General features: G+C 35.4%; 1 protein-coding gene across 1 annotated transcript; it reads left to right on the top strand.

The window, feature by feature from the left end:
• Positions 1-1,052: 1,052 nt before the first annotated feature.
• Positions 1,053-19,260, top strand: LOC132543897 (acyl-coenzyme A synthetase ACSM3, mitochondrial-like). Its single transcript, XM_060207440.1, has 17 exons — positions 1,053-1,091; positions 6,305-6,607; positions 6,735-6,835; positions 8,376-8,488; positions 8,885-9,003; positions 9,101-9,162; positions 10,008-10,062; positions 10,619-10,740; positions 12,474-12,630; positions 13,564-13,692; positions 14,653-14,727; positions 15,502-15,582; positions 15,788-15,889; positions 16,010-16,137; positions 16,333-16,432; positions 17,241-17,360; positions 18,129-19,260. Exons 2-17 carry the CDS (start codon positions 6,329-6,331, stop codon positions 18,216-18,218), a joined length of 1,833 nt encoding a protein of 610 aa, XP_060063423.1. The 5' UTR covers positions 1,053-1,091; positions 6,305-6,328; the 3' UTR covers positions 18,219-19,260.
• Positions 19,261-22,727: the final 3,467 nt, after the last annotated feature.

Genomic DNA, 22,727 nt, shown 5'->3' with positions numbered 1-22,727 from the left:
CGGTAACAATAGTGTACTCGTAATACAATGTTTCTGTGTTTACAATGTACCCACTATAACTACAATGTATCTATAGCTACAATGTGTCCATACATACGTTATATAAATGTGAATATTCACGACAATACTTAAGACGAGATCTTGTTAAATTCCTGGTTTTGTTAGTGCGGATGTCCATGTTTGAATCGTCCCTTTATCCTACCCCGATACCCTGCTGAGAGCGAAAGGGGTCGTAACCCCTTGAGTATCGACGATGCTTTTGAATCAAATTATCCAACCTGGCAGTATGCAATATGCACTCGTTATTTTTCTTTGTGTAGGCAGGTTGATATAAATTAGAGCAGTACTAAGAAACTTCTTTATAAAATTAATTATATTTTTGATGGCTGTCCACACGTGACACAGAACTTACCTTGGAGGTAGACCTTTTCATTGAGCTGTGTTAGTTTGTATCACGGTAATTTTTTTTACAGACCAACACCAATGTACACCTCGGGACCCGGCGACACGTTGTCAGTCTCTCTATCATTTGCGTAAGTTATCATAGGACGTCCGCTCACCTTATATGTATCTTATCAATGTTTAATGATTATATTTCTCACATGTCACTGGGTTTTGTTTCAAATGAACGCTCTCCGTATACCAACAGGCAGAGAGACTTATATACAACACAGTAGATAACACAGTTATTAAGAACCCTTACAAATTACGTTTATCTTATCTAGTGATGTATATCTAGGGCATATTGAAATTAAAATGAACATTAAATACATAACTGAAATACAAACGTATTTATACAGTCAACAATGTTATATATTTATTACTTAAATAAATTCAAACTTTATCAACGATATATCTACAATCATATATATATTTCGTGAAGTGAATAAGATATAAGCGAATCTATTGCATGTAATAAATGTTAAATTTGTTGAATGATTGTAAGGAATTATTTTTTGAAAATGAAACATTTTTGTGTGTTTGGTAGACCCGAAGTTCAAGCTAGTTATTGGCCTTGTGTTGCTGCTCTCCTCCAGGGCGGCGCTCCGCATAGTAAGAACGTAAACACGAGACGAAGAGGATTTGTATATGTATGAGTTTCGTTCTTTATCATTTTATTCACGTGCTTTCTTTACCGTGACCTGACAGTACAAAAGTTGACAGCAATGTATAAGAGCATCTAGATACATGTTGTTGCAGAATATCTGCGCAGTGGTCCGGAAACAACCCCCTGTTGCTCTCGCTACCCCGAAGATACTCCACAACCATCAGATGCTCCGATCCAACCTGTCAACTCTTCGTACTTTTAGGTCACGGTACTCCTTGCATTAGTTGTGTTGAAAAGGATAACACGTCAATAAGTATTATGTATATATTTATATATATTGGAATATATTGTTAGAAGGCCATATAAATGGTGCGTCTAAATACCGAGTTGGTCTACCATCAAAATTTATACTATCCAATACTAACCCTATGCTAACCCAGGCTTACCCAAATGCTAGACTAGTTAATTATACTTTGATATTAACAAATAATTACAAATAACCAAATATGTTTTTTAGCAGATTGCATTTTCTTCATGTTGGAGGGATAAGTAATCTCGGCAGTGTCGTTCTCCAGTACTAGTGTAGAATGCCGTCATTTTCAGCCCACTTGGCTCGTAGGGATGCCGCGGCGTCCATCGTCCATCCGTTGTCTGTAAACTTTCTCTATAAAACTGCTAGTCATAAACGACTTAGTAGAAATTTACCAAATTTGGTCAGAAGCATCCTTAGGGAAATGCGAACATGTTATGTATAAATGGCGTGTCCCGGCCCCAGGACCTGATCGGCGGGGTCCAAAACGGGTAATGTTGCAATTTCTTTAAAATCTTATTCTCCTGTTGGAATAATTGGATTTTGCCCAGCAATTCTGATGTGTTTACCAGCCGTTCTCCTGTTCACTCCATTCAATTTGTAACATTAACGCTATAAATTCGATCGAGCTGGATTGAAGGATCATAGTGATCCATGCTTTTCTTTGAAGTAGAAACAGTGATTAATTGAAATATTTAAATTATAACAAATTTTGATTTACACATATTTCATTTGTCGTATGGCAAAAAGGATTAGGCACAAGTTATCACAACTTAAAAACCCCTTCTCCTAAAGATTTCATTATACAAGTTACATGATAACAATAACAATTTTTAATCAAATATATAGATATACGAATAAAAAAGATAGGGGGATGGGGGAGGGGGGGGGAGGAAGGGAAAAGAAGAATTGAGTAGGAAATAGATTTGAATGACAAATATATACTAAGTTGTGTGTACACCAAAAGTGACTCGTTTGCAAGTCATAATGCCGGATTTCAATGCTTGATTTTCACTGTTTTTATAACCCCTACGTGGCGTATTATCGTATGTATTTTCCCCCGAGATCCTCTCACATTTCTACCGCCGTCTTAAAAATTTTGTGTGACTTGATCACTGTGGCAAGAAGTTAAGTTTACCTGAACAGCAAAGTTGTTCGACTGTATGTGGAAGAGCTACGTCCCCTTTGTGTTTTCTTTTTTTTTAATTGATATAGTCTGGAGTTTACCCTCAGTTTTCAAGCAATTTCACTCCAATCGTGCTACCCTTGTCTAATTATCATCTGTTTCAGTTTTCAATCATTTCTTTCATATTTGGTCTGAAGCTTTACCCCAGGGACCGAGTTTCCCGACCCCACTCCAGGGACTTAGTTTCCTTATTATATCTTTGAAACAGATAAGATACCCACCCTTTAACCACATAGAACAATGATTTGGAAATATTTGAAATATCCTACCTATATGTTTGTATAAAATTGCTAGCCTTTAAGATCCATGTGAGGGATACAGGCCCTATGGGCCTTTTGTTTCTATACAACGTTACCCGGTGTTGTGACGTATATGGGTTTCCCTTAAAGTGCCGGCACGTGAGGATTCCCGGGAAACTCTGGAAATATATGACTGGCCATTCCTTGTCTTGGCTAGGCACAGAATTGTCCCGAGTAGGATCAGGAGGAGGTACTAGGATCACAGGGATGGGACGCACGGACTAGATTAATAGGGTTTCTCGAATGGACGTAGAATAATTAAATAAGTCTTCCGTCAAACCTGGAATGATCATGATGTTTGAAGAAAAAACTGGTCCGGGCTGATGACTCATCGTGACGCAACACCTGGTAAATCTTTAAACTGTATTTCGGTCACAAAATTAGTTTTTAGTTTTACGTTCAGCGGCAACTGTTGACTCCCGGCCCAAGTTTGACCAGGGAACTGACTGGGTGTCATCAGATACTTTCCGTCGTCTAGGCTCTCGCAGTGTCCGTCGTCTATCCGTACCACAGTTACTTGTCTGTCTTCTATATTAATGCCTCCGTCGTTGTTCATAATGTCTTCGTTATTATCTATATATTAGGGAGGCATTGGAGGGTGTGGGGAAAGTGTGATAACAAGTGTGGTGTGTGAATATTTCTACAAGTCTTGTATCGTCTTGTCTCTAACATTGTGTAATAAACTCGTGAACCTTATATTTTGCAGTTGGTTGTCCTGTCAAACTATGTTATAGTAAACCCATAGAACTCTGGAGTGTTACCTTAGTAGAATTAGCCAATGTACGAAGACTTATACGAACACTTGCGAAAAAAAATTTGTGCCGGATTTTTAATAAAAAAAAACCACATTTACTACCTTATACCACCGAAATATTTTGAAAAAATAAATAATTTTTTGCCTTAATATCAATTAACATTTTTCTAACTTCACTTTTAATTCTGCCACTGCATTGAACAGTGTTTGACTCTGAGCGATACTCAAATCCACCAGACACGTGATGTGTTATATACGTCTCTGAATCCACGGACTTAAAAGAATTAAATCAATGGTTTATTTCTCTTGTTCGGCATCACACACATGCCTCGGATAGATTATTTGTGACATATTCCAGAAAAAACTGTTGTACCAGTTTTGTAATTTTGAACTTCATTTCATATTCGTAAGCGTAACAGGAACACATGTACGTCTCCGATATTAAATACGCAGAAGATACATTATATTTCACCTTCAAGTGTCCGTGTTAGGTTTTCAATTAGCCAAAAGATGTTTGTTATGTAAGTCATGCTAGTATGTTTTAAACTTATCCAATGTATATTTTAGAAATAAGAAATGAAGGTAAAGAGAAGTACAAACAACAGAGGGAGATTTACCAGTTATAGAAACGTGCTGGTTATTTACGCCCCTCTGTAATAACCTATAATATTTTGAGTGTGAATACTCCTATGCTGTTGAAACTAAATATAATTACAGAAAATTCTCCCAAGATGAATATATATGAAACTGTTTCCAATTACCATATCCAAGTATGTTCCAGATCTATTCCATTTCTATTAATTAAAATCATGGAATACGAGGTCAGACCAATCAGTGTGTAAAGGGGCATAACTCGTATATTGCATAGGTATTCAATCGCGTATGGCGTGACATTCTGTACGAAATCGTGGAATTTCTATGCAAGAATCATTGTCAGAAGCTAATAAGTAATATTTAACGTTATTAGTTTATATTTTTGTAAATTTATGTATAATTCCGTTATTATAACTGGTTTAACGTAGCATTGGATAACAAGCCGTCTCACAATCACATTTTTGCCTAGAAAACACTATTTACCAAGTTCAGACATTTCATCATTTGTAATCATTAGTTGATATTTAAGTATAATTAACCAGTATTTTGGTAATATTTGGTTAATATTCGGTAGCACTGGGTTAGTATGGGGTAATATCGGGTATATAGACGTACCGCCAGACTTGCACGCGTGACTTACGCGGATTGTTTCTTTTAGCGTTTGTAACGTGCATTATAATTTATCTGGTTGGAGGCACAATGGCAGCGATCGCATGGAAGTAATAAGCAAAAGAACAATTCTGACGTGTTCTCATGTTGTTAAACTGTTCACTTCATTCATTTTGTAACCTTGAGCTTAACCCGGCGTAGCTCGATTGAGCTGGCATGGAAGGATGATCTAAGATTTTCTTAGAATTAGAAACAGTGATATAGTTAAACTTTTAAATCATAGCATATACGTATATCAGAGACGTATATATCACGTCTCTGGCTTAAGTCACCATGGCATGAAGTGGCGTTCTCCATAACGGCAGTTTGATTTGTCTTTATTTGGAAGAGTTACTGCCCCTTGTTGTTTTCTCATTTTAACAAAAAAAAATCATCTGTATATTTTTAAATAACTTTGACACTAAATGGTGTTCTTCTACACAACAGGTTTTTTTCATTAATTTTTCCATGAAGTATTTTTTTTAGCATTTTACTTTTTTAGGGAGATCCTCTTCCTCAGTTTTATCTCTGAAACTTTGTAGGATTTATAACAATTACATGAAATGTTGTTTTCCTAACATAATACTGACATTTTGATTTTACAGCTTTGGAAAGAGTAACCCCTCCCTTTTTTAACATTGTTATCTTGTCCAGATGTATATCCTCCATCTGATTTCAACCAATTTCTTTGAAACCTTGTAGGCTTGATAACCTCTACATGAGATTGCTTTCTTGTGAATAATATTTTGTTTCAACAATGCATAGAAAAGTAATTTTTTTGTTTATTCATCATTAAAACAAATATATAATACTTTTATTCCCCTTGATGTTTTGATTTACTATAAACTGCCATTTCCATATTTGTATTCTTTTGCATATGTACAACAAATCCTGAATATGTTTTCGCAGGCAAATATTATTCTGCCTTGTTCAAAATTGTTTGAATTATTTATTATGATAAAACTAGTACTATATAATGACCAAATTTTACATGACAATTGGAAGATTGTTATACAGTAATGTTCATGTACTGTACATATCCATCTCAAATGTACAAATATAGTACACATGATGTGAACAAACATGGACCTGCTAGAATGATGTTGTAGATTGATGCTGTAGATATAACTGGTGATTAGACAATACATATCATCTATGGCACCCACTGTCAGCTGTTGATTATCATAAACCTGTAGGTTTTAAAATTCAGGGACAATTGTTTATCTTATTTTTTTTCTTTTGTGATGGTTTATCTTGATGGATCATTTGACCTGGTCTAGATTACATCTGCTGAATACTATAAACTAGTTGTGCCCCAACAATGTCCTTCTTCCTGATATCTCCTCTGTATGAATAAGCACGGTGTGTAAGTCTGTGTTTACAGTGAATGTGAGACTCATAAATTTTACTTTTTTATCTTTACCTGCTTGACGTTACCTGTAGATTGTTTATTTTGTATGTGCAGGCAGACAGTGTCCCCACAGATAACATGAAACTGGCAGTATTGGTTCCCAGGATACAACCATGTTTGAGAACACTACTTCCATGTGTGGGTACATATGTAGCCGCTGGAAATGTTGTAAGGTTCAGGTCACATTTAGATGGTAGTGGTTGTAGAAAATTTAGCAGTCAAACTAACACACCTGAACTATTTGAGGATTATGAATGGCACAGGAAGTGGATGGAAAATGAATCCAGGAAAGAAAACCTTCCAGAGTACTACAATTTCGCTCGAGATGTGATTGACAGATGGGCAACCCTAGAGCAGGTGAGAAAATTTTAACAGCACTGCAGAGTATTATTACATCATCAAATTCATTTTTCATAAAGGCATTTAAAGCAATAATGAAGAAAAAATATTAATTATTTTCTACATAATTTGATGGTTTTATCAGACAGGAGTGCGGCAGTTGTCCAATCCTGCCTTATGGATTACAAACAATGATGGAGAAGACCGCAAATGGAGCTTTCAGGACCTGTCCTCTCTGTCAAAGAGGTATGCTATATGGGCATTACTTAGTTTGTCATTTTAAATGACCAGTAACTGTGATCAGTAAAGCATGTCGCAAGAGATGCTGTTCAACTGTCCAAATATTTATAAGGTCACCTGAGACAAAGTCTCATGGTGACCTATTGCAATCATCTTTGTTCGTCATCATGCATCGTGCATTTGTAAACAATTTAACATTTTTGACTTCTTCTCAAAGACCTCTGAACCGATTTGAGTGAAATTTTGCAGAAACCTTTCCTGGTCAAGATGAAATAAAATACCTAGTAGTGAATTATACAGACCCCACCCTACAGGGGCCTGAGGGGCAGGGCCATACATGTGAAATAAACTCAAATTTCAAAAATCTTCTTCTCAACACCCAGATATGTTAAAATCAAATGCTCTTCCTGAAGGCTATACCAAAATGGCGAATTTCATGGCCACAGGGTCTCATATTTTCCCTTGGGGAGGGGGTAAGATATACTATACTGATAGTTTGTATAGGAAAAATTACTTTTTGAACATAATTTGTTTAATTTCCATTGGAAATATTTCAAACTTTGTTAGAATTATGAGGGAGGGATGACAGCTAGATGGTATGCATAAATTGATCCTGCGTGACCCCCAGGGGTTGATGACAGGACCAAAAGGGGTCAAATTGACTTAACTTTGAAAAATCTTCTTCTCAACACCTAGTTATAGGAGAATGAAATGCTCTTCATGGATGGAAGTATCTTAAGGTGCTTTAATTACCAAAATGGCTCTCACATTTCTTCCTGCGGAGGAGGTTAATTTTACTATCATTTTTTTTTATAGAATTTTGCATTTTTGGAACATAACGTTGTTAATTTCCCACAGGAAATAGCTTTGTAAGAATTATTAGTATAGGATGACAGTTTTGATGGTATGTATGTATTGACATTGGCTTACTATCATCAATGTCACTATTTCTCTTTGATGACGCTTGAAAGCTACTTACCCTGTAATCTTTACATTTAACATTGCTTATTTCAGGTGACCGTCAAGGCCGCTAGGTCTCTTGTATAAATCTAGATATAGGGGGCTGTATACTTTCTGTATATTCAATCACTGTTTATTTAAATTCCCAGGTTAAATTTGTAAAGACTCTTTACATGTGTTCTCAGTGATTATCAGAAACTGTCAGCTTTGAGCTTGCTGCCATGTATGAGAAATCATCATGATTTATACTAAGCTGTGTGTGATCAGTGAAGTAATAATGAGAGTACATACAAGTAAATTGTCAAATTTTGCGAGGCAATTAGCCTCCTTTATCAATATTCAAAAGTAACGTCTCATACATAGAATATGAATCACCGGCAAAGTTACAAACTGTAACTGAGAACAATATAAAATGTCCCGATAATCACTTTTATAGAAGCAGTGAAAAATTATCTTGAAGTTGATGTCTATGAGCTGGTAACCCTGACATGCACATATAGGTGTGATGAGTAAGATAGACCATGTATGTGTAAACCAGTCAAACTATTACTGTGAAAAAAAGTAATATCTATATCTTTTGTTCTAGGACAGCCAATGTGTTTATTCACAAATGTGGCCTTGACCCTGGTGATAAGCTCATCCTTATTCTTCCAAGAGTCCCAGAGTGGTGGTTTGTTAATGTCGCAGCTATTAGAGCAGGTAACAGGATGTAATACTGAACTTTTGATGCCTTGTAAAGTTTGGTTTTGTGGATCATCATCAACATACCACTGTTGAATGTTAATACCCAGAGAAATACTACTGGAACCTCCATATATTGTGAATTTGTTAACTTTCATGGAGGAGAGGGAGTGTATTTTAATTTATTTTGTTGGTATTCATATAACAAACAGTTAAGTTAATATAATTGGACACATTGAGCGATATTTATCCAAGAAATCTTTTTTGAAAATATATGAAAATTGAGTCATGTGAAAAATACAGTATATTATAAAATGTAAATAGAGTTAATATGATAAAGCTTTCATAGGTCTTCATACAACCATATTGTTTTCACATATCCTTATGTTATATCATATACTTCATTATTTACAGGTTTGATACTGAGTGCTGGTACGGTGTTACTGCGACCCAATGACATCAAACACCGTGTCCAACTTTCGGGGGCCAAATGTATCGTGGCAGACAGACTATCTGTTGACAATATAGACAAGGTCAGTTATCATACTAACCATATCATTCACACAAGCTTATATAACCCAGCTCATGGTTGATGACATTGGTAACAATTATATCTTTGATTTCCTACAGATTGCAGACCAGTGCCCTTCATTGAAATGCAAAGTTTTTGTTGGCAGTAAGTCTGAAACAAGGTAACTTCATGTATAACACTGGATTCCATTTATTGTCATGCTAATTATTGTCACTTTTCTGTTAATATCACATCCTCTTAAATGGCATTGGTCACTATTGTAATCACCCTGTCTGTCTTTCTTAGTGTCTTGTTGTCCTACTATTTGTTCACAACATTTTTCCAGATGAATCTTAATATGTACAAGTACACTGCCTAGTGCCACAATTTTATTTCAAAGTGAAGATGATAAATTATTTTTATGTCATGGAATGCCATTTCCAATTTCATTCTACTCTAGGACCAATCAAGTACAAGATGTAGGATTGCATAGTCAGTAATATAATTTATTATCAGTGTATACTTGCAGGAACAATCCAAATCTGTCTATTTCTTATTGTAAAATCATAACGTTTCGAGGGGGGTTTATTTCAGTTGATTTTGCGGGGACTCATAATCCTTGAATGTATGTGTCAGTGAACAATTGTAATAAGTAAAAGTAGATTTAATCACCAATATCTATTATAAAATTGAATGACCACAGAATAGCATTTGTAGCTTAGGTAGTTTGACAGACGGTGAAATCACTGTCTAGTTATATTGGATAATAGTATGATATCCTCTTTCATCTCTTCATGTTGGTTCTGCTACCTATAGCCACTGTAGGTTGTTAAAAGCAAACTGGACGTTATTGTCTGGTACATTCTTTTTACGTATTGGTGAATACTGACTAATGACAAAAATTGATGAAATATATATAGATATAATGTAAATTCTGAAATAGTTACAGATTTAGGATGGTAAGTGTATTCTGTCTAGTCATCTAATGATCACCAGCGTACTTTACTACATAATGCTTACCCACAGGCCAGGTTGGCTGAACTTTGAAGATGTTCTGTCGAAAGCCAGTGAGGAATTTCAGGTATTTGTATAAACAAAATATAGATAGCATAAATTGGACAATTTCTTAATGGACAAAAGCGATGCATAAACATAGTTTTTCCTTTTTTACTAAAAATGTGAAATGGTCGCGAGTATATGATATGAGGTACAAGAACTAAAATTATGTATGCCTTCAGTAGTCTGAAATATTGTGTACCAGGTATCTGGACTAAAACTTGTGTAAAGATGCTCTTAGTGTGCAGTTTGAGCTTTCAGAAATTTGTTTCATCTTTCAAATGCAATGATAGAACAATACATAACATACCAATTCCCCAAGCTGCCTTTCCGCATCTTAAGAATGATGGTGTCAAGGATTTTTTTGTAACACTATATTTTTTTAGAGTGTTTTGAATGTAATTTTTACTGTAGCAGACAGAGAGAATTATTACCCAGTTAGACCGAAGTTGATAAAAATGCAAAAACAGGCCTAAATTACTGGTTTACTCTAATGAACAAAACATCAATGAAGTATCAGATAATGAGAATTAACATATTTAAGCTTGATTTATATTTAACGCTTTTTTTTCTATTTTTAGACAGTGAACTCTAGATTTGATGATCCAATGACAGTGTTTTTTACAAGTGGAACCACAGGGACTCCTAAGATGGCAGAGCACACCCATGGTAGCTATGGATACGGCAGCATCATCACAGCAAGGTAATTACCTAGTAAACTCTCCATTTCTACCATGTTTCAGGGATGGCTTGACACTTTAATATACTTTAACAATGCTTTTTGTAGATTGTCTTTTTACATTTGCATATTTAGGGTGTTACAATGGTGTGTTCTGGCCAATTGACCTGTGGTAATTGCCAGGAGGTCAAACATAAAACAGATATAGGTTGTACTCACAAACATGGGTAAAGCAATTAACATGTTACTAAATGGATATTTTTGTCAGAAATTTTTAATATATTCCTGTATATATTTTATTTATACAAAAACATAACGAAACCGTCCTATGGGGACACATAGTTATAAAGACACCTGGCTATTGTGGCCACCTGCCTGTTAGTGAATATATGTGTATATGACACCTGATTATTGCAACGCCTGAATATGAGGACACCTGACTATAAGGATGCCTGACAATATGCCAACATGTATTTAAAGACATCTGTCAATAGCGACACCTGTCCTTATGATAACTGTCTAACAGGATAACTGATTATAAGTAAACATGTACATGATGACAACTGCCTATCATAACACCTGTCCTAATGATACCTGTCTAAGAGGATAACTGATTATAAGTAAACCTGTACATGATGACAACTGCCTATTAGGAATACAATTGTAAGGAAACCTGTACATTGTTTGTGATGTCTTTAAGGGCACCTGTCTTTGAGTAAATTGTATATAATAACACCTGTTTATAAGGACCACTGACTGTAAGGAAATCTGTAAATTTTGAGACAGGTATATAATGACATTTGTATGTAAGAGATACTGACTATAAGGAAGCCCGTACATTGTATGTAATGACACCTGTCTATAAGAACTGATTGTAACAAAGCCTGTCTGTAATGAGACTGGTATATAATGACACCTGTCTATAAGAACTGATTGTAACACAGCCTGTCTATAATGAGACTGGTATATAATGACACCTGTCTATAAGGAGAACTGATTGTAACAAAGCCTGTCTGTAATGAGACTGGTATATAATGACACCTGTCTATAAGGACAACTGATTTTAACAAAGCCTGTCTATAATGAGACTGGTTTATAATGACACCTGTCTATAAGGAGAACTGATTGTAACAAAGCCTGTCTATAATGAGACTGGTATATAATGACACCTGTCTATAAGGACAACTGACTAGAATGAAATATGTATATTGTACATAATGATATTTGTCTATAAGGACAAAGGACTGTAAGGAAACCTGTCTATAATGACACCTGTCTATTGCAAGGACATCTGCCTAGGAGGACAAATAAGTACAAGGAAACCTGTATATAGTAAAAATTTTTTATATGGACACCCATTTATTAGGGCAATAGACTATAAGAAACTTGTCTATGAAAACATCTGGGTTTTAATAAACATGTATAATGACACCCGTCTACAGGGCACATGTCTGACTATAAGGAAACCTATATATAATAACATCCGTCACTATGACAACTGATTATAACAACACCTGGCTGTTAGGACACCTGGTTATAAGGAAACTTGGTTATAAGGAAACTTGTCCATAACAACATCCTATGATTATTTAACATTTTCTTTAATATTATCCTATAATGTTCTGCTTGTATTTCTGTCATCAATATTAATGCTGTTGACTATCATATTAATTGAACTGCACTCTACAAAAATTGTATTTTATGGTTACTCCTCAGCATTGTTTAATCATAACACAGATTTTCTCATATTTATACAGATATTTCCTACAATGTACTGATAAAGATGTTGTATGGAATATGTCGGACACTGGATGGGCCAAATCTGCCTGGAGCAGCCTGTTTGCTCCTTGGTTACGAGGCTCCTGTGTTTTTGCCCACAATACAGACAAGTTTGACCCTGTTATAGCACTCAGGGTAAGCCACTAGATATATTGCTCAGCACTCTTAAACTTGGTGAAACGTACAGTGAAGCTCACTTCTTTCGTGATCTTAAAATCTATAAGATTGTGTTTGTCAGTGACAAAACATTCACAAATTTAAATTGAAGTTTGTTGGGTTCCATGTTTATTGAGCTGATCCATTCAAAACCTTGTACACCTCATACAAACATGAGTACATATATATATATATATATTGTACAATCTTATCATACCATTTGGAAACTTGTCTTGATGAACAAAGTTAATATGTTGACAAATTTTGACAACCTTGATAGATTTGTATGGAGTTATCTATGTAGACATCTGTCTGTTTAAAAGTATAGAGTATGAATTTAATTAATTTTATTATAAATATTAATCAAGTTACCAGGTATATCATCTTATATAAATCACACTTGTTGGCCTGAATGGAGGGGGTCTTAGTGTGGGAGGAAAATTTAGTATCAGGAGAAAAGTCAATGTGTCTGTTGACCCTAACACGTATCTTTGATACCAAAATTATGGTGTAGGAGCTAGAGAGTAAGAACAGTTTATCTGGAAGACTTTACAATTTCCTTGTACTAGGTAATTCTAGTATATTGTATTTATACATGTACACAGTATTTGTCATAGTGAGATTCAGCAGTTTGGTGTAAATATTATTTGAGGAAATGTTTACCTTTAAACAGCAGTTGAAAACTGTTTTTGTAGAATTTTGGATGTCTGTTTCTGTGTAGGAAACACATTTTTTAAAGCTTACCAATACAATCTTCAATCACTGTTTTTGTTAAAGAAAAATGCTAGTTACTATACTTGTATGTTTTTGGCAGTGCCCATCAGTATTTAGGTTGATTATTAAGCAGTCTATCTGTGAAGCATTGTGTATGTAAGGAAAACATTTACATTTTTATCATTTTTTGAATTCTAGATCTTGGAGAAGAAGCCAGCCATCAGTGTGTTTTGTGCTGCTCCCACAGCTGTGAGGTTTCTAGTACAGCAGCCACTGAATCAATACAAGCAGGGAAAGTTACACTGTGTTAGTGCTGGAGAACCTGTGGTTTGTAGATACTCAGTGTTACAGTATACTTCATTGTACCTCTGCAACAAAGTTAGGGTGTACACTGCAATCAACCCAACTATCTGTCCATCTGTCTGTTCAATTGTCTGTCTATTCGCTCAGTTTTCCATAGATTTTTTTTTTATCTGAAGTACCAATACAATATTGTTTATGGAGTTATACCCCCTGAAACGATTTTGCTTTCCACTTTTGAGAGTTAAGCCACTCTTCTTTGAAAAATGAACACATTTTTGTCTGGCTATGGATTCGCTCATTTTTCAATCAAATCTTTTTTATATTTTGTGTTAAGTGCTGGTATTTCAACCTTTGTTTTTTTAGAAAGTTATTCCCCATTACTGGTATTAAAAAATGAACCCCTTTTTATATGGAATTGTACTTAATTAAATGATATTGCATCACAGTCTAACCCTCTTTAGAAGAATTTTTTTCCATTATGCATTGTCGTGCATCCTTAAACAATTTTGCATTTTGACACTTTCTTGGAAAATTATGCCTCTTTTGAGACAAATACATTGAAACTTGATGTACAGAAATTTTCTGGTGTGTGGTATCTATCCTGTACAGTTGCGTATGGTATCCACCTCATAGACTTATATTCATGGTTACAGAAACTTTGTAAGCTCGATAGTTGTACAAATGCAGTATAAATAGCAGTTTTTTACAAAGCAGGGTGTCACCACCTCAGGTTTTGAACATTTGTCGTTGTTTGGGCTGTTTTTGTGAAGTCTCAGGCTGTACATAATTGGTATAACTAGGTGACTGCTAAGCTTTCACCTCTGGACAAATTTTGACATAAAAATGACATATACACATTTATGTATATATATAAATATATTTTTTATATTACAAGTCCTTCTCATATAAAGTGACAGCAATGCATAGTAAATATTTCAGTTAATTGTTTTTTCTTCTTTTTTTTTTTTATTTCCTGTGCTGCAGAACCCTGAGCTGTTGCAGGAATGGAAATCAGGGACAGGACTTGACCTGTATGAGGGGTACGGTCAGACTGAAACGGTATGGGCAGTTGATTATTAAAAGTATGAATTGTAAGCAATATGCTGAATCACATTTTTCATGTTTATGGGGCCTAAAAGGAATAAATATGTATCTGCATGAAATACATGTACAGTGTATGTCATTGATAAACCAGCTACATGTATGCTGTTCTCAAACAACTCTTGTTACCTTACTTGGTCTGTAAACTTTATCAAATTTTCATTTATCTTCAAGAACTGAAGGATTAAGTAGATTTAGACCAAATTTTGTGTAGTGCACTTGAGTGTACAGGACTCAATTTGTTTAAACAGTGGGTCATAGCCTCAAAGAGTTTTAGGGACAGGCCCATTAGGGGAAATAAAAATCAATCTCCAGATCCCTTTATAATATCGGAATGATTTTTTTGGTCTAAAGCATCCTTAGGTGAAGGGGACTGAACTTTGTATCATCCAATGGTCAGACCTGTTGGGTCCATACGTTTTGATAATGCAGTTTTGACCAAACAAAACCAGGAGAGCAATGCACCTAGGCCCTATTGGCCTCATTTCATTTGATGCATCCAAAAATATCAAATGGTTAACCATTTGAGCATGCAAGAGTGTTCTTTACTTTTCTTAATAACAGATATAAGGTGACACTATATTCACACTGATCAAAGATGTCTGAATTTGTTTTCCTTCAATTTCAGATGAATGTTAAACATTTCATGTGGTAATTGTTTGTTGGATGAATCATGTATACTGTATAACAACACATAACCACTGAATTAACTTGATCCCATGTCACTTTCAGACCTTATTATGTGGCACCTATCCTATTATGGAGAACAAACCGGGATCGATGGGGAAGGCTGCACCCGGGGTCGATCTGAGGGTAGGTACATAATAGTACACCTGTAAAATGGCAAAGTCAACCAGCTGAAATATAGGGTATCTACCTGTTGAGCAGCTGTTCAGAGCTGTCCTTTGTACAAATTACATCTGTTCATGAAAAATTTCCCAAATTTTTTTTGTATTACTTATTTTAATGTAGCTGCACCAGTGATACACTGTAGCTTCTTGTCAATTATTTTTTGTAGATTGTGGATGATGATGGAGTTGAATTACCACCTAACACTGAGGGCAACATTGGAATCAATACCAACGACTACCGTCCTATAGGACTCTTCTCTGGCTACGTGGTAAATGTTTTATAGAGTTATATAAAAGTGCAATACATTGCTGATAAATTGTAGCTTACTATGTACTAGGTATATAATTATGAACATCTCCATAACCCATTAATCTGTATGTTTTGCTAGGGAGACCCAGATCGGACAGCTTCTGTATTCCAAGGAGGATACTATTTGACAGGGGATCGTGCAAAGATAGACGAAGATGGATATGTGTGGTTCATTGGCCGAGCTGATGATGTCATCCTTACATCTGGGTAAGCGAGAATCTTTCTGTAGACTGATAAATAACATACAGACCAAACATTGTGATTTGGTCTGTGCACTTTTCTTTCCTCTTTAATATAAGGAAAAACTTGATATGGTTAAAATATTACTGTACTATACATGTTCTAATGCACCTGATTATTTGATATTTGAGAATAACCAACCCTCTTGAATCTGTGAAATAGGTACAGGATAGGGCCATTTGAGGTGGAGAGTGCCCTGATAGAACACCCATCTGTGTTAGAATCTGCTGTGGTTAGTAGTCCAGACCCAGTCCGAGGAGAGGTAAGTAGATATAGATTTTTATGACCTTTAGGAAGTATTTTCAGAAGATCACAACATGCGTGTGATTTGCTTGCAAATTTTTATTATACCAGCTTAACACATGAAGTAAAAATACAATTTGTGTTTTGAAATCTCGAAAACTGAAGTTACAAGAAACATGTAAAATAAAAGTAAATTTCTTCTTCATTTGATTTTTCTGATGATGGCTCCTATCTGTATAATCTTGCTTGCTATTTCTCTGTAAACATATGCCATATTTTTATTACTTGTTGACCTTAGCCGTGATAGTGTTTTAAATGTTAGACTGATCCGATGAAAAAGACATTTGATTGAAGTAGAATACCTCTGTATACAGTGTATAGTTGTAAATAATAACGCAAACAAAATGTAACTTCCACACGTGTATATGTTACTTTGTTGTTAGTTCTCAATATTCAAGTTCTAGACTGCTTTAAAGAACAAGATAGTTTTCAGGTAACCATTTTAAATGTTGACTTTGCGAATTCATTTTCTTTGGATGTATTGGAGGGTCCGTTTTCAAAGTTTGTACCTAGACTGCTCATTATAGTTATTTTTCCTATCAGTATGACATATTAAAGAAAGCAAAAGAAATTCAGCCCGACCTGAAAGTAATGGACATTTGTTATTAAGTGCTCAGATCACTTTTGCATCGGTAAATTTTATGTATTGCTTTCAACAATGGTACATCAGTATTGTCAATATCCACTAAGGTTTAAAACAAGGGTTCTTTGTTGTTGGTAATTATGTAAAAACTGATGTAAATTATTTGACATTACAACTGATACAGGTAGTGAAAGCATTTGTCACATTGACTGGAGATTACCAAACTGCTGACCGAAATAAGCTGACTAAAGAACTTCAGGAACATGTCAAAACGGTGACTGCCCCCTACAAATACCCGAGGAAGGTAAGATCATTTGTGATACTGCCCCATACAAATACCCAAGGAAGGTAAGATCATTTGTGATACTGCCCCATACAAATACCCAAGGAAGGTAAGATCACTTGTGATACTGCCCCATACAAATACCCAAGGAAGGTAAGATCATTTGTGATACTGCCCCATACAAATACCCAAGGAAGGTAAGATCATTTGTGATACTGCCCCATACAAATACCCAAGGTAGGTGAGATCACTTGTGTTACTGCCCCATACAAATACCCAAGGTAGGTAAGATCACTTGTGTTACTGCCCCATACAAATACCCAAGGAAGGTAAGATCACTTGTGTTACTGCCCCATACAAATACCCGAGGAAGGTGAGATCACTTGTGTTACTGCCCCATACAAATACCTGAGGAAGGTAAGATCACTTGTGTTACTGCCCCATACAAATACCCAGGGAAGGTAAAATCACTTGTGTTACTACCCCCTACAAATACCCAAGGTAGGTAAGATCACTTGTGTTACTGCCCCATACAAATACCCGAGGAGGAGAAGACCACTTGTGTTACTGCCCCATACAAATACCCGAGGAAGGTGAGATCACTTGTGTTACTGCTCCATACAAGTACACAAGGAAGGTAAGATCACTTTTGTTACTGCCCCATACAAGTACACAAGGATGGTATGCATTTTATGGTATAATAGAATCGTATTGATGATCCACAATGTATCATTGTACCATATTACAATATATTCTGTAATACTATATTGTGTTTAATGTATTTTACAGATTGAGTTTGTGGACCAACTTCCCAAAACTGTGAGTGGAAAAATACGACGAGTGGAGTTACGTAACAAAGAATGGGGTCATGAACCTTGATTTTTTTTATACTGACATTTTATTTTGTTTTAATTAGAAAAACAAGTAAACAGAAGATTATATTGTGAGATACATATCGCTAAATAATCATATTTGATTCCCAAAATGTAGGTTAGTCCCAAAGGATAGCATTGGTGATGCCAGCTGTTGCACCCATGTCTATTACAAGGTCATTAGATCTGACTTTAGATGACACTGGTGATGCCAGCTGTTATGCTCATGTCTATTACAAGGTCATTAGATCTGACTTTAGATGACACTGTGATGCCAGCTGTTACACCCATGTCTATTACAAGGTCATTAGATCTGACTTTAGATGACACTGGTGATGCCAGCTGTTACACCCATGTCTATTACAAGGTCATTAGATCTGACTTTAGATGACACTGGTGATGCCAGCTGTTACACCCATGTCTATTACAAGGTCATTAGATCTGACTTTAGATGACACTGGTGATGCCAGCTGTTACACCCATGTCTATTACACCCATGTCTATTACAAGGTCATCAGATCTGACTTTAGATGACACTGGTGATGCCAGCTGTTACACTCATGTCTATTACAAGGTCATTAGATCTGACTTTAGATGACACTGGTGATGCCAGCTGTTACACTCATGTCTATTACACCCATGTCTATTACAAGGTCATTAGATCTGACTTTAGATGACACTGGTGATGCCAGCTGTTACACCCATGTCTATTACACCCATGTCTATTACAAGGTCATTAGATCTGACTTTAGATGACACTGTGATGCCAGCTGTTACACCCATGTCTATTACAAGGTCATTAGATCTGACTTTAGATGACACTGGTGATGCCAGCTGTTACACCCATGTCTATTACACCCATGTCTATTACAAGGTCATTAGATGTGACTTCTACTCAGGAATTTTAAGGTTAAGGAGATTTTACATCACTGTCATTGCTCAACATATATATATATATTATATACAGGTATGGATCTGTAAAATCGGGCTATTTTTGTTTTTTACAATATGAAATTAATTCATACATATTTTGATATCTGGTATTACAATTTCTATGCAAAGCAAATGTGAACATTATAATGTGGTTTACATTTTTTTAAATAATTTTACATGAAGTGTTGTGATTTTTGTACAGTCATTTCTGTTCAGCATTAGATTGTATTTAATCAGGGCCTGATCACTGTAAACCACTACAGACATAGTCATGTTCACTATGGACAAGCAATAGATTGTATTTAATCAGGACCAGATCACTGTAAACTACAGACATAGTCATGTTCACTATGGACAAGCAATAGATTGTATTTAATCAGGACCAGATCACTGTAAACTACAGACATTGCCATGCTCACTATGGTTGAGCTATAAAGATTAGTTGGAATGCCATATTAACACTATATAGCTGTGATTAATATACTGGTATACTGTGATGCTTATGGAAATTTTTGCATTAGAATGTATTACTTACATAATCAATCCCATCATTTATATAAAGCCTATACATGCATGAGTATATACATACTGGTTTTTCTGATGTAGGAAACATTACCTAAAATCTATCAACTGTCTTGTTTCTTGTTTTACATAGCATTTGTATGATGTTTATAACTGTCGATTTAATTTTCTAAATCAGAAAGTTTACACAATTTATACTGCAATTGGCTTTTATATGTTATATTTGAAACAATTTTATAAGATATATGTAAATATATTCTTTACAAGCCTGACTCTTGCCTTGTTATATGTACATCTTGCTACTCTCTAATCTGCCATCATTACAATTCTTGTTATCACTATTTCCTGAGAAGTGGATGGATATTTCTTAAATTTTTTAAGAATTTTCCCGGTGGTCCTTAGGCGTGCACTCTTGATTTCATGGTGATCAGAAAAACAAATGGCTGACAGATGACCATATTGGATTTTGACTATTTAGATTTGTTATCGGCGTTTCTGTTGAAGAACTTCTCAACTTTCATGTATATGTGTAGGCTCCCTTGGTCCCTACAATGTAGTTGTGCCCCTGTGGTACAATATGGATTTTTCTCAGATTTCGTGTCTGACAGGCATCTTAGACTTTGACAATGAAAGTTTTATAATGGCTATTTCTGGAGAAGTATTGAATGAATCTATCTCAAACTTCATATTAAGGAATTTTCAAATTCCATATAATTAAGAGGAAAGAAGAGAACACAAGGGAAACGATCTAACTTTTAAAGAACAAATAAAGATCAGAAGATGGTTAGCGCCAAGATTCATCTGGGATCTCTTCTCTTAAATGTTTGAAAGACGTAACATAACGTAATTTAATACAATGTACAAATATCCTTTACAAGGACAATAAAACCAAATATGCCTGTTTGATGATGGGAACTGAGCTTAGATTGCTGTGATAGTCGAAGTGAGACGCCATGTACGACGAGAAAAAGTCACTGAAATAAATCCTAAGAAGGATACTGTCTGTCAATGTTCATAAATTCATTCCAGATGAACTAAAACTTTGTATACGTGTAGTTGTTAAGGAGCTCCATGGAAACAGTCAAACTACTATTCGATCGGCTTCAGCAACAGGTATCTTGTCTTCAAAACAATACGACTAGTGTACATACTGTTAGTTAAATTATCTGTCTTATTGTACTTCCGGATGCTACATATGTTTTCTTATCTAGAATTTAAGACGAAAAACTAGATATTCTTTCGCACTTTCTGGAATATGCTTCTGATAACTATTCATAAAAATATATCAATGGTTTGCTTTTGTGTGCGTGGTAGAATAATATTACTAGTCCTCCGGAAGTCTTTAACAAATCTTTCTTCTCACTAGCAACACAAACTCTGATAATGGTACAAGTCGTATCTAAAACTATACATCCCCTGTATAGCACAGACAGCTAGACCATAAATCAGTGGACGATATCTTCCTAACATACAAGTTGAAACACTAGATATTTGATATAATTAACAACGATACGTTTTGTCATTTTTAGCTCACCTAGTCCAAAGGACGTCGCCGTCGTTCGTCAACTTTTTCTACAAATCGCTACTCGTCATGAACGTCTGAAAAGATTTTGACCAAATTTGATCAGATGCATCACTGGGAGAAATAAAGAAGAATAACAATTTTTCAATAGCAGAAGTGGAACAAAAAGAGGGGCTATTGTTTCACATATAAATGACTCGTGACGTTGCAATAGCTATCATAGCGCGGATATTTTCTTAATGGGTAACCGTTTCAATCACTCGCTGATTGGCCAAGTGAAGTATATGAATATTCAACCAACATGTTAGATACTAATATTTAATCAAGGGGCCAAGAATACGTATAGATGGTTCTCGTTCAAATTGCTTCTAAGAGGTATAGACTCCAAACTTTGTACTAGGAACATATTTTCCAATCCCCCGCTACTCACACTATACTACAGCTTGCTCATCTCGATGTTTGTTATGCCTGGGTATTGCGATATGTTTACTGCGTGATATTCAATGAATATGACTCTGGAAATGGAAAATACCTTGTTAAGTCCTTTTCACGCACTGGGTTGTGTAGTAGCCAAAGTTTTGCATTCACAAGTAATGAAATTTGTTGGAACTTAACATCTATTGAAAGGGTTTTGTAGAAATGAGAACGCACTGCATTATTTTGAAAGTAGTTCAACACTTAAAAGAAATTATGTTGGATCAATGCTTTTGTTTAGAGTTTCCAAACAGATAATTCCTTGTTCTATATTTAGAAATAGTCCACTGCATTGTGAAGGAGGATTCTGTGGAATCTTGCACTGGTTTCAGTATCCACAACTACATATCTCAACATTCGTGTTCAACTTTTAATACCACTGTACCTCTGATCATTAAATCAAATTATTTGTGCAAACACGTGTATTTATTTCATAATCGACGTCTAGAATGCTGTGTCCCAACATACCAGTCATCAAAATATCCAACGCCGGTTGTTGGCACGAGAGAAAACTACTACATATTTGATATAACTGTATTTGTAAGTTTCGGCTAACCAATGATAACAGAAAAATATGTGTTACCTGTAGACTATAATCAACGCCGAACACAGATGCCATTATTTGTACCAATCCACGAATAATCACAACTAGTATACAAGTAAACCTACCCGTATTTGATCAGCTGTAATGGATTCACAATGGGAAAAAAATGGGTTTCGACATCGAGAAGGAAACTCGCCCACTGGAAATATAAAAAATAAATAATTAAATAAATAAAAAAACTTTCTGCGTCAATCTCTGCTTAAATTTGCACCCATGCCCAAAATAACTACGCATTGTCGTTATCTTTATAATTTTACAAATGTAGGTCTATAAATGAAAAAGGTCATTTTGGTTGGAAATAACGGCACAGACAATGTTCAGAATCAAAAATACTGAATTGCCAATACTATACAATTGGCAATGGTTGCTTGAAAATTGGTGGTGCAAAGCCACAATTGCTGGAGTTATTTCCCATGGCGACCCAGAGCAAGGGAGCCTACTCTGATGTGTTACGTACATGT

The sequence above is a fragment of the Ylistrum balloti genome, unplaced genomic scaffold (assembly GCF_031769215.1).
Source record: "Ylistrum balloti isolate Yb309-2 unplaced genomic scaffold, AGI_CSIRO_Ybal_v1 Utg369772, whole genome shotgun sequence".
Classification (NCBI taxonomy): domain Eukaryota; kingdom Metazoa; phylum Mollusca; class Bivalvia; order Pectinida; family Pectinidae; genus Ylistrum; species Ylistrum balloti.
Note: the sequence above shows the minus strand (reverse complement) of the source record. Positions and strands in the feature narration are given on the sequence as shown.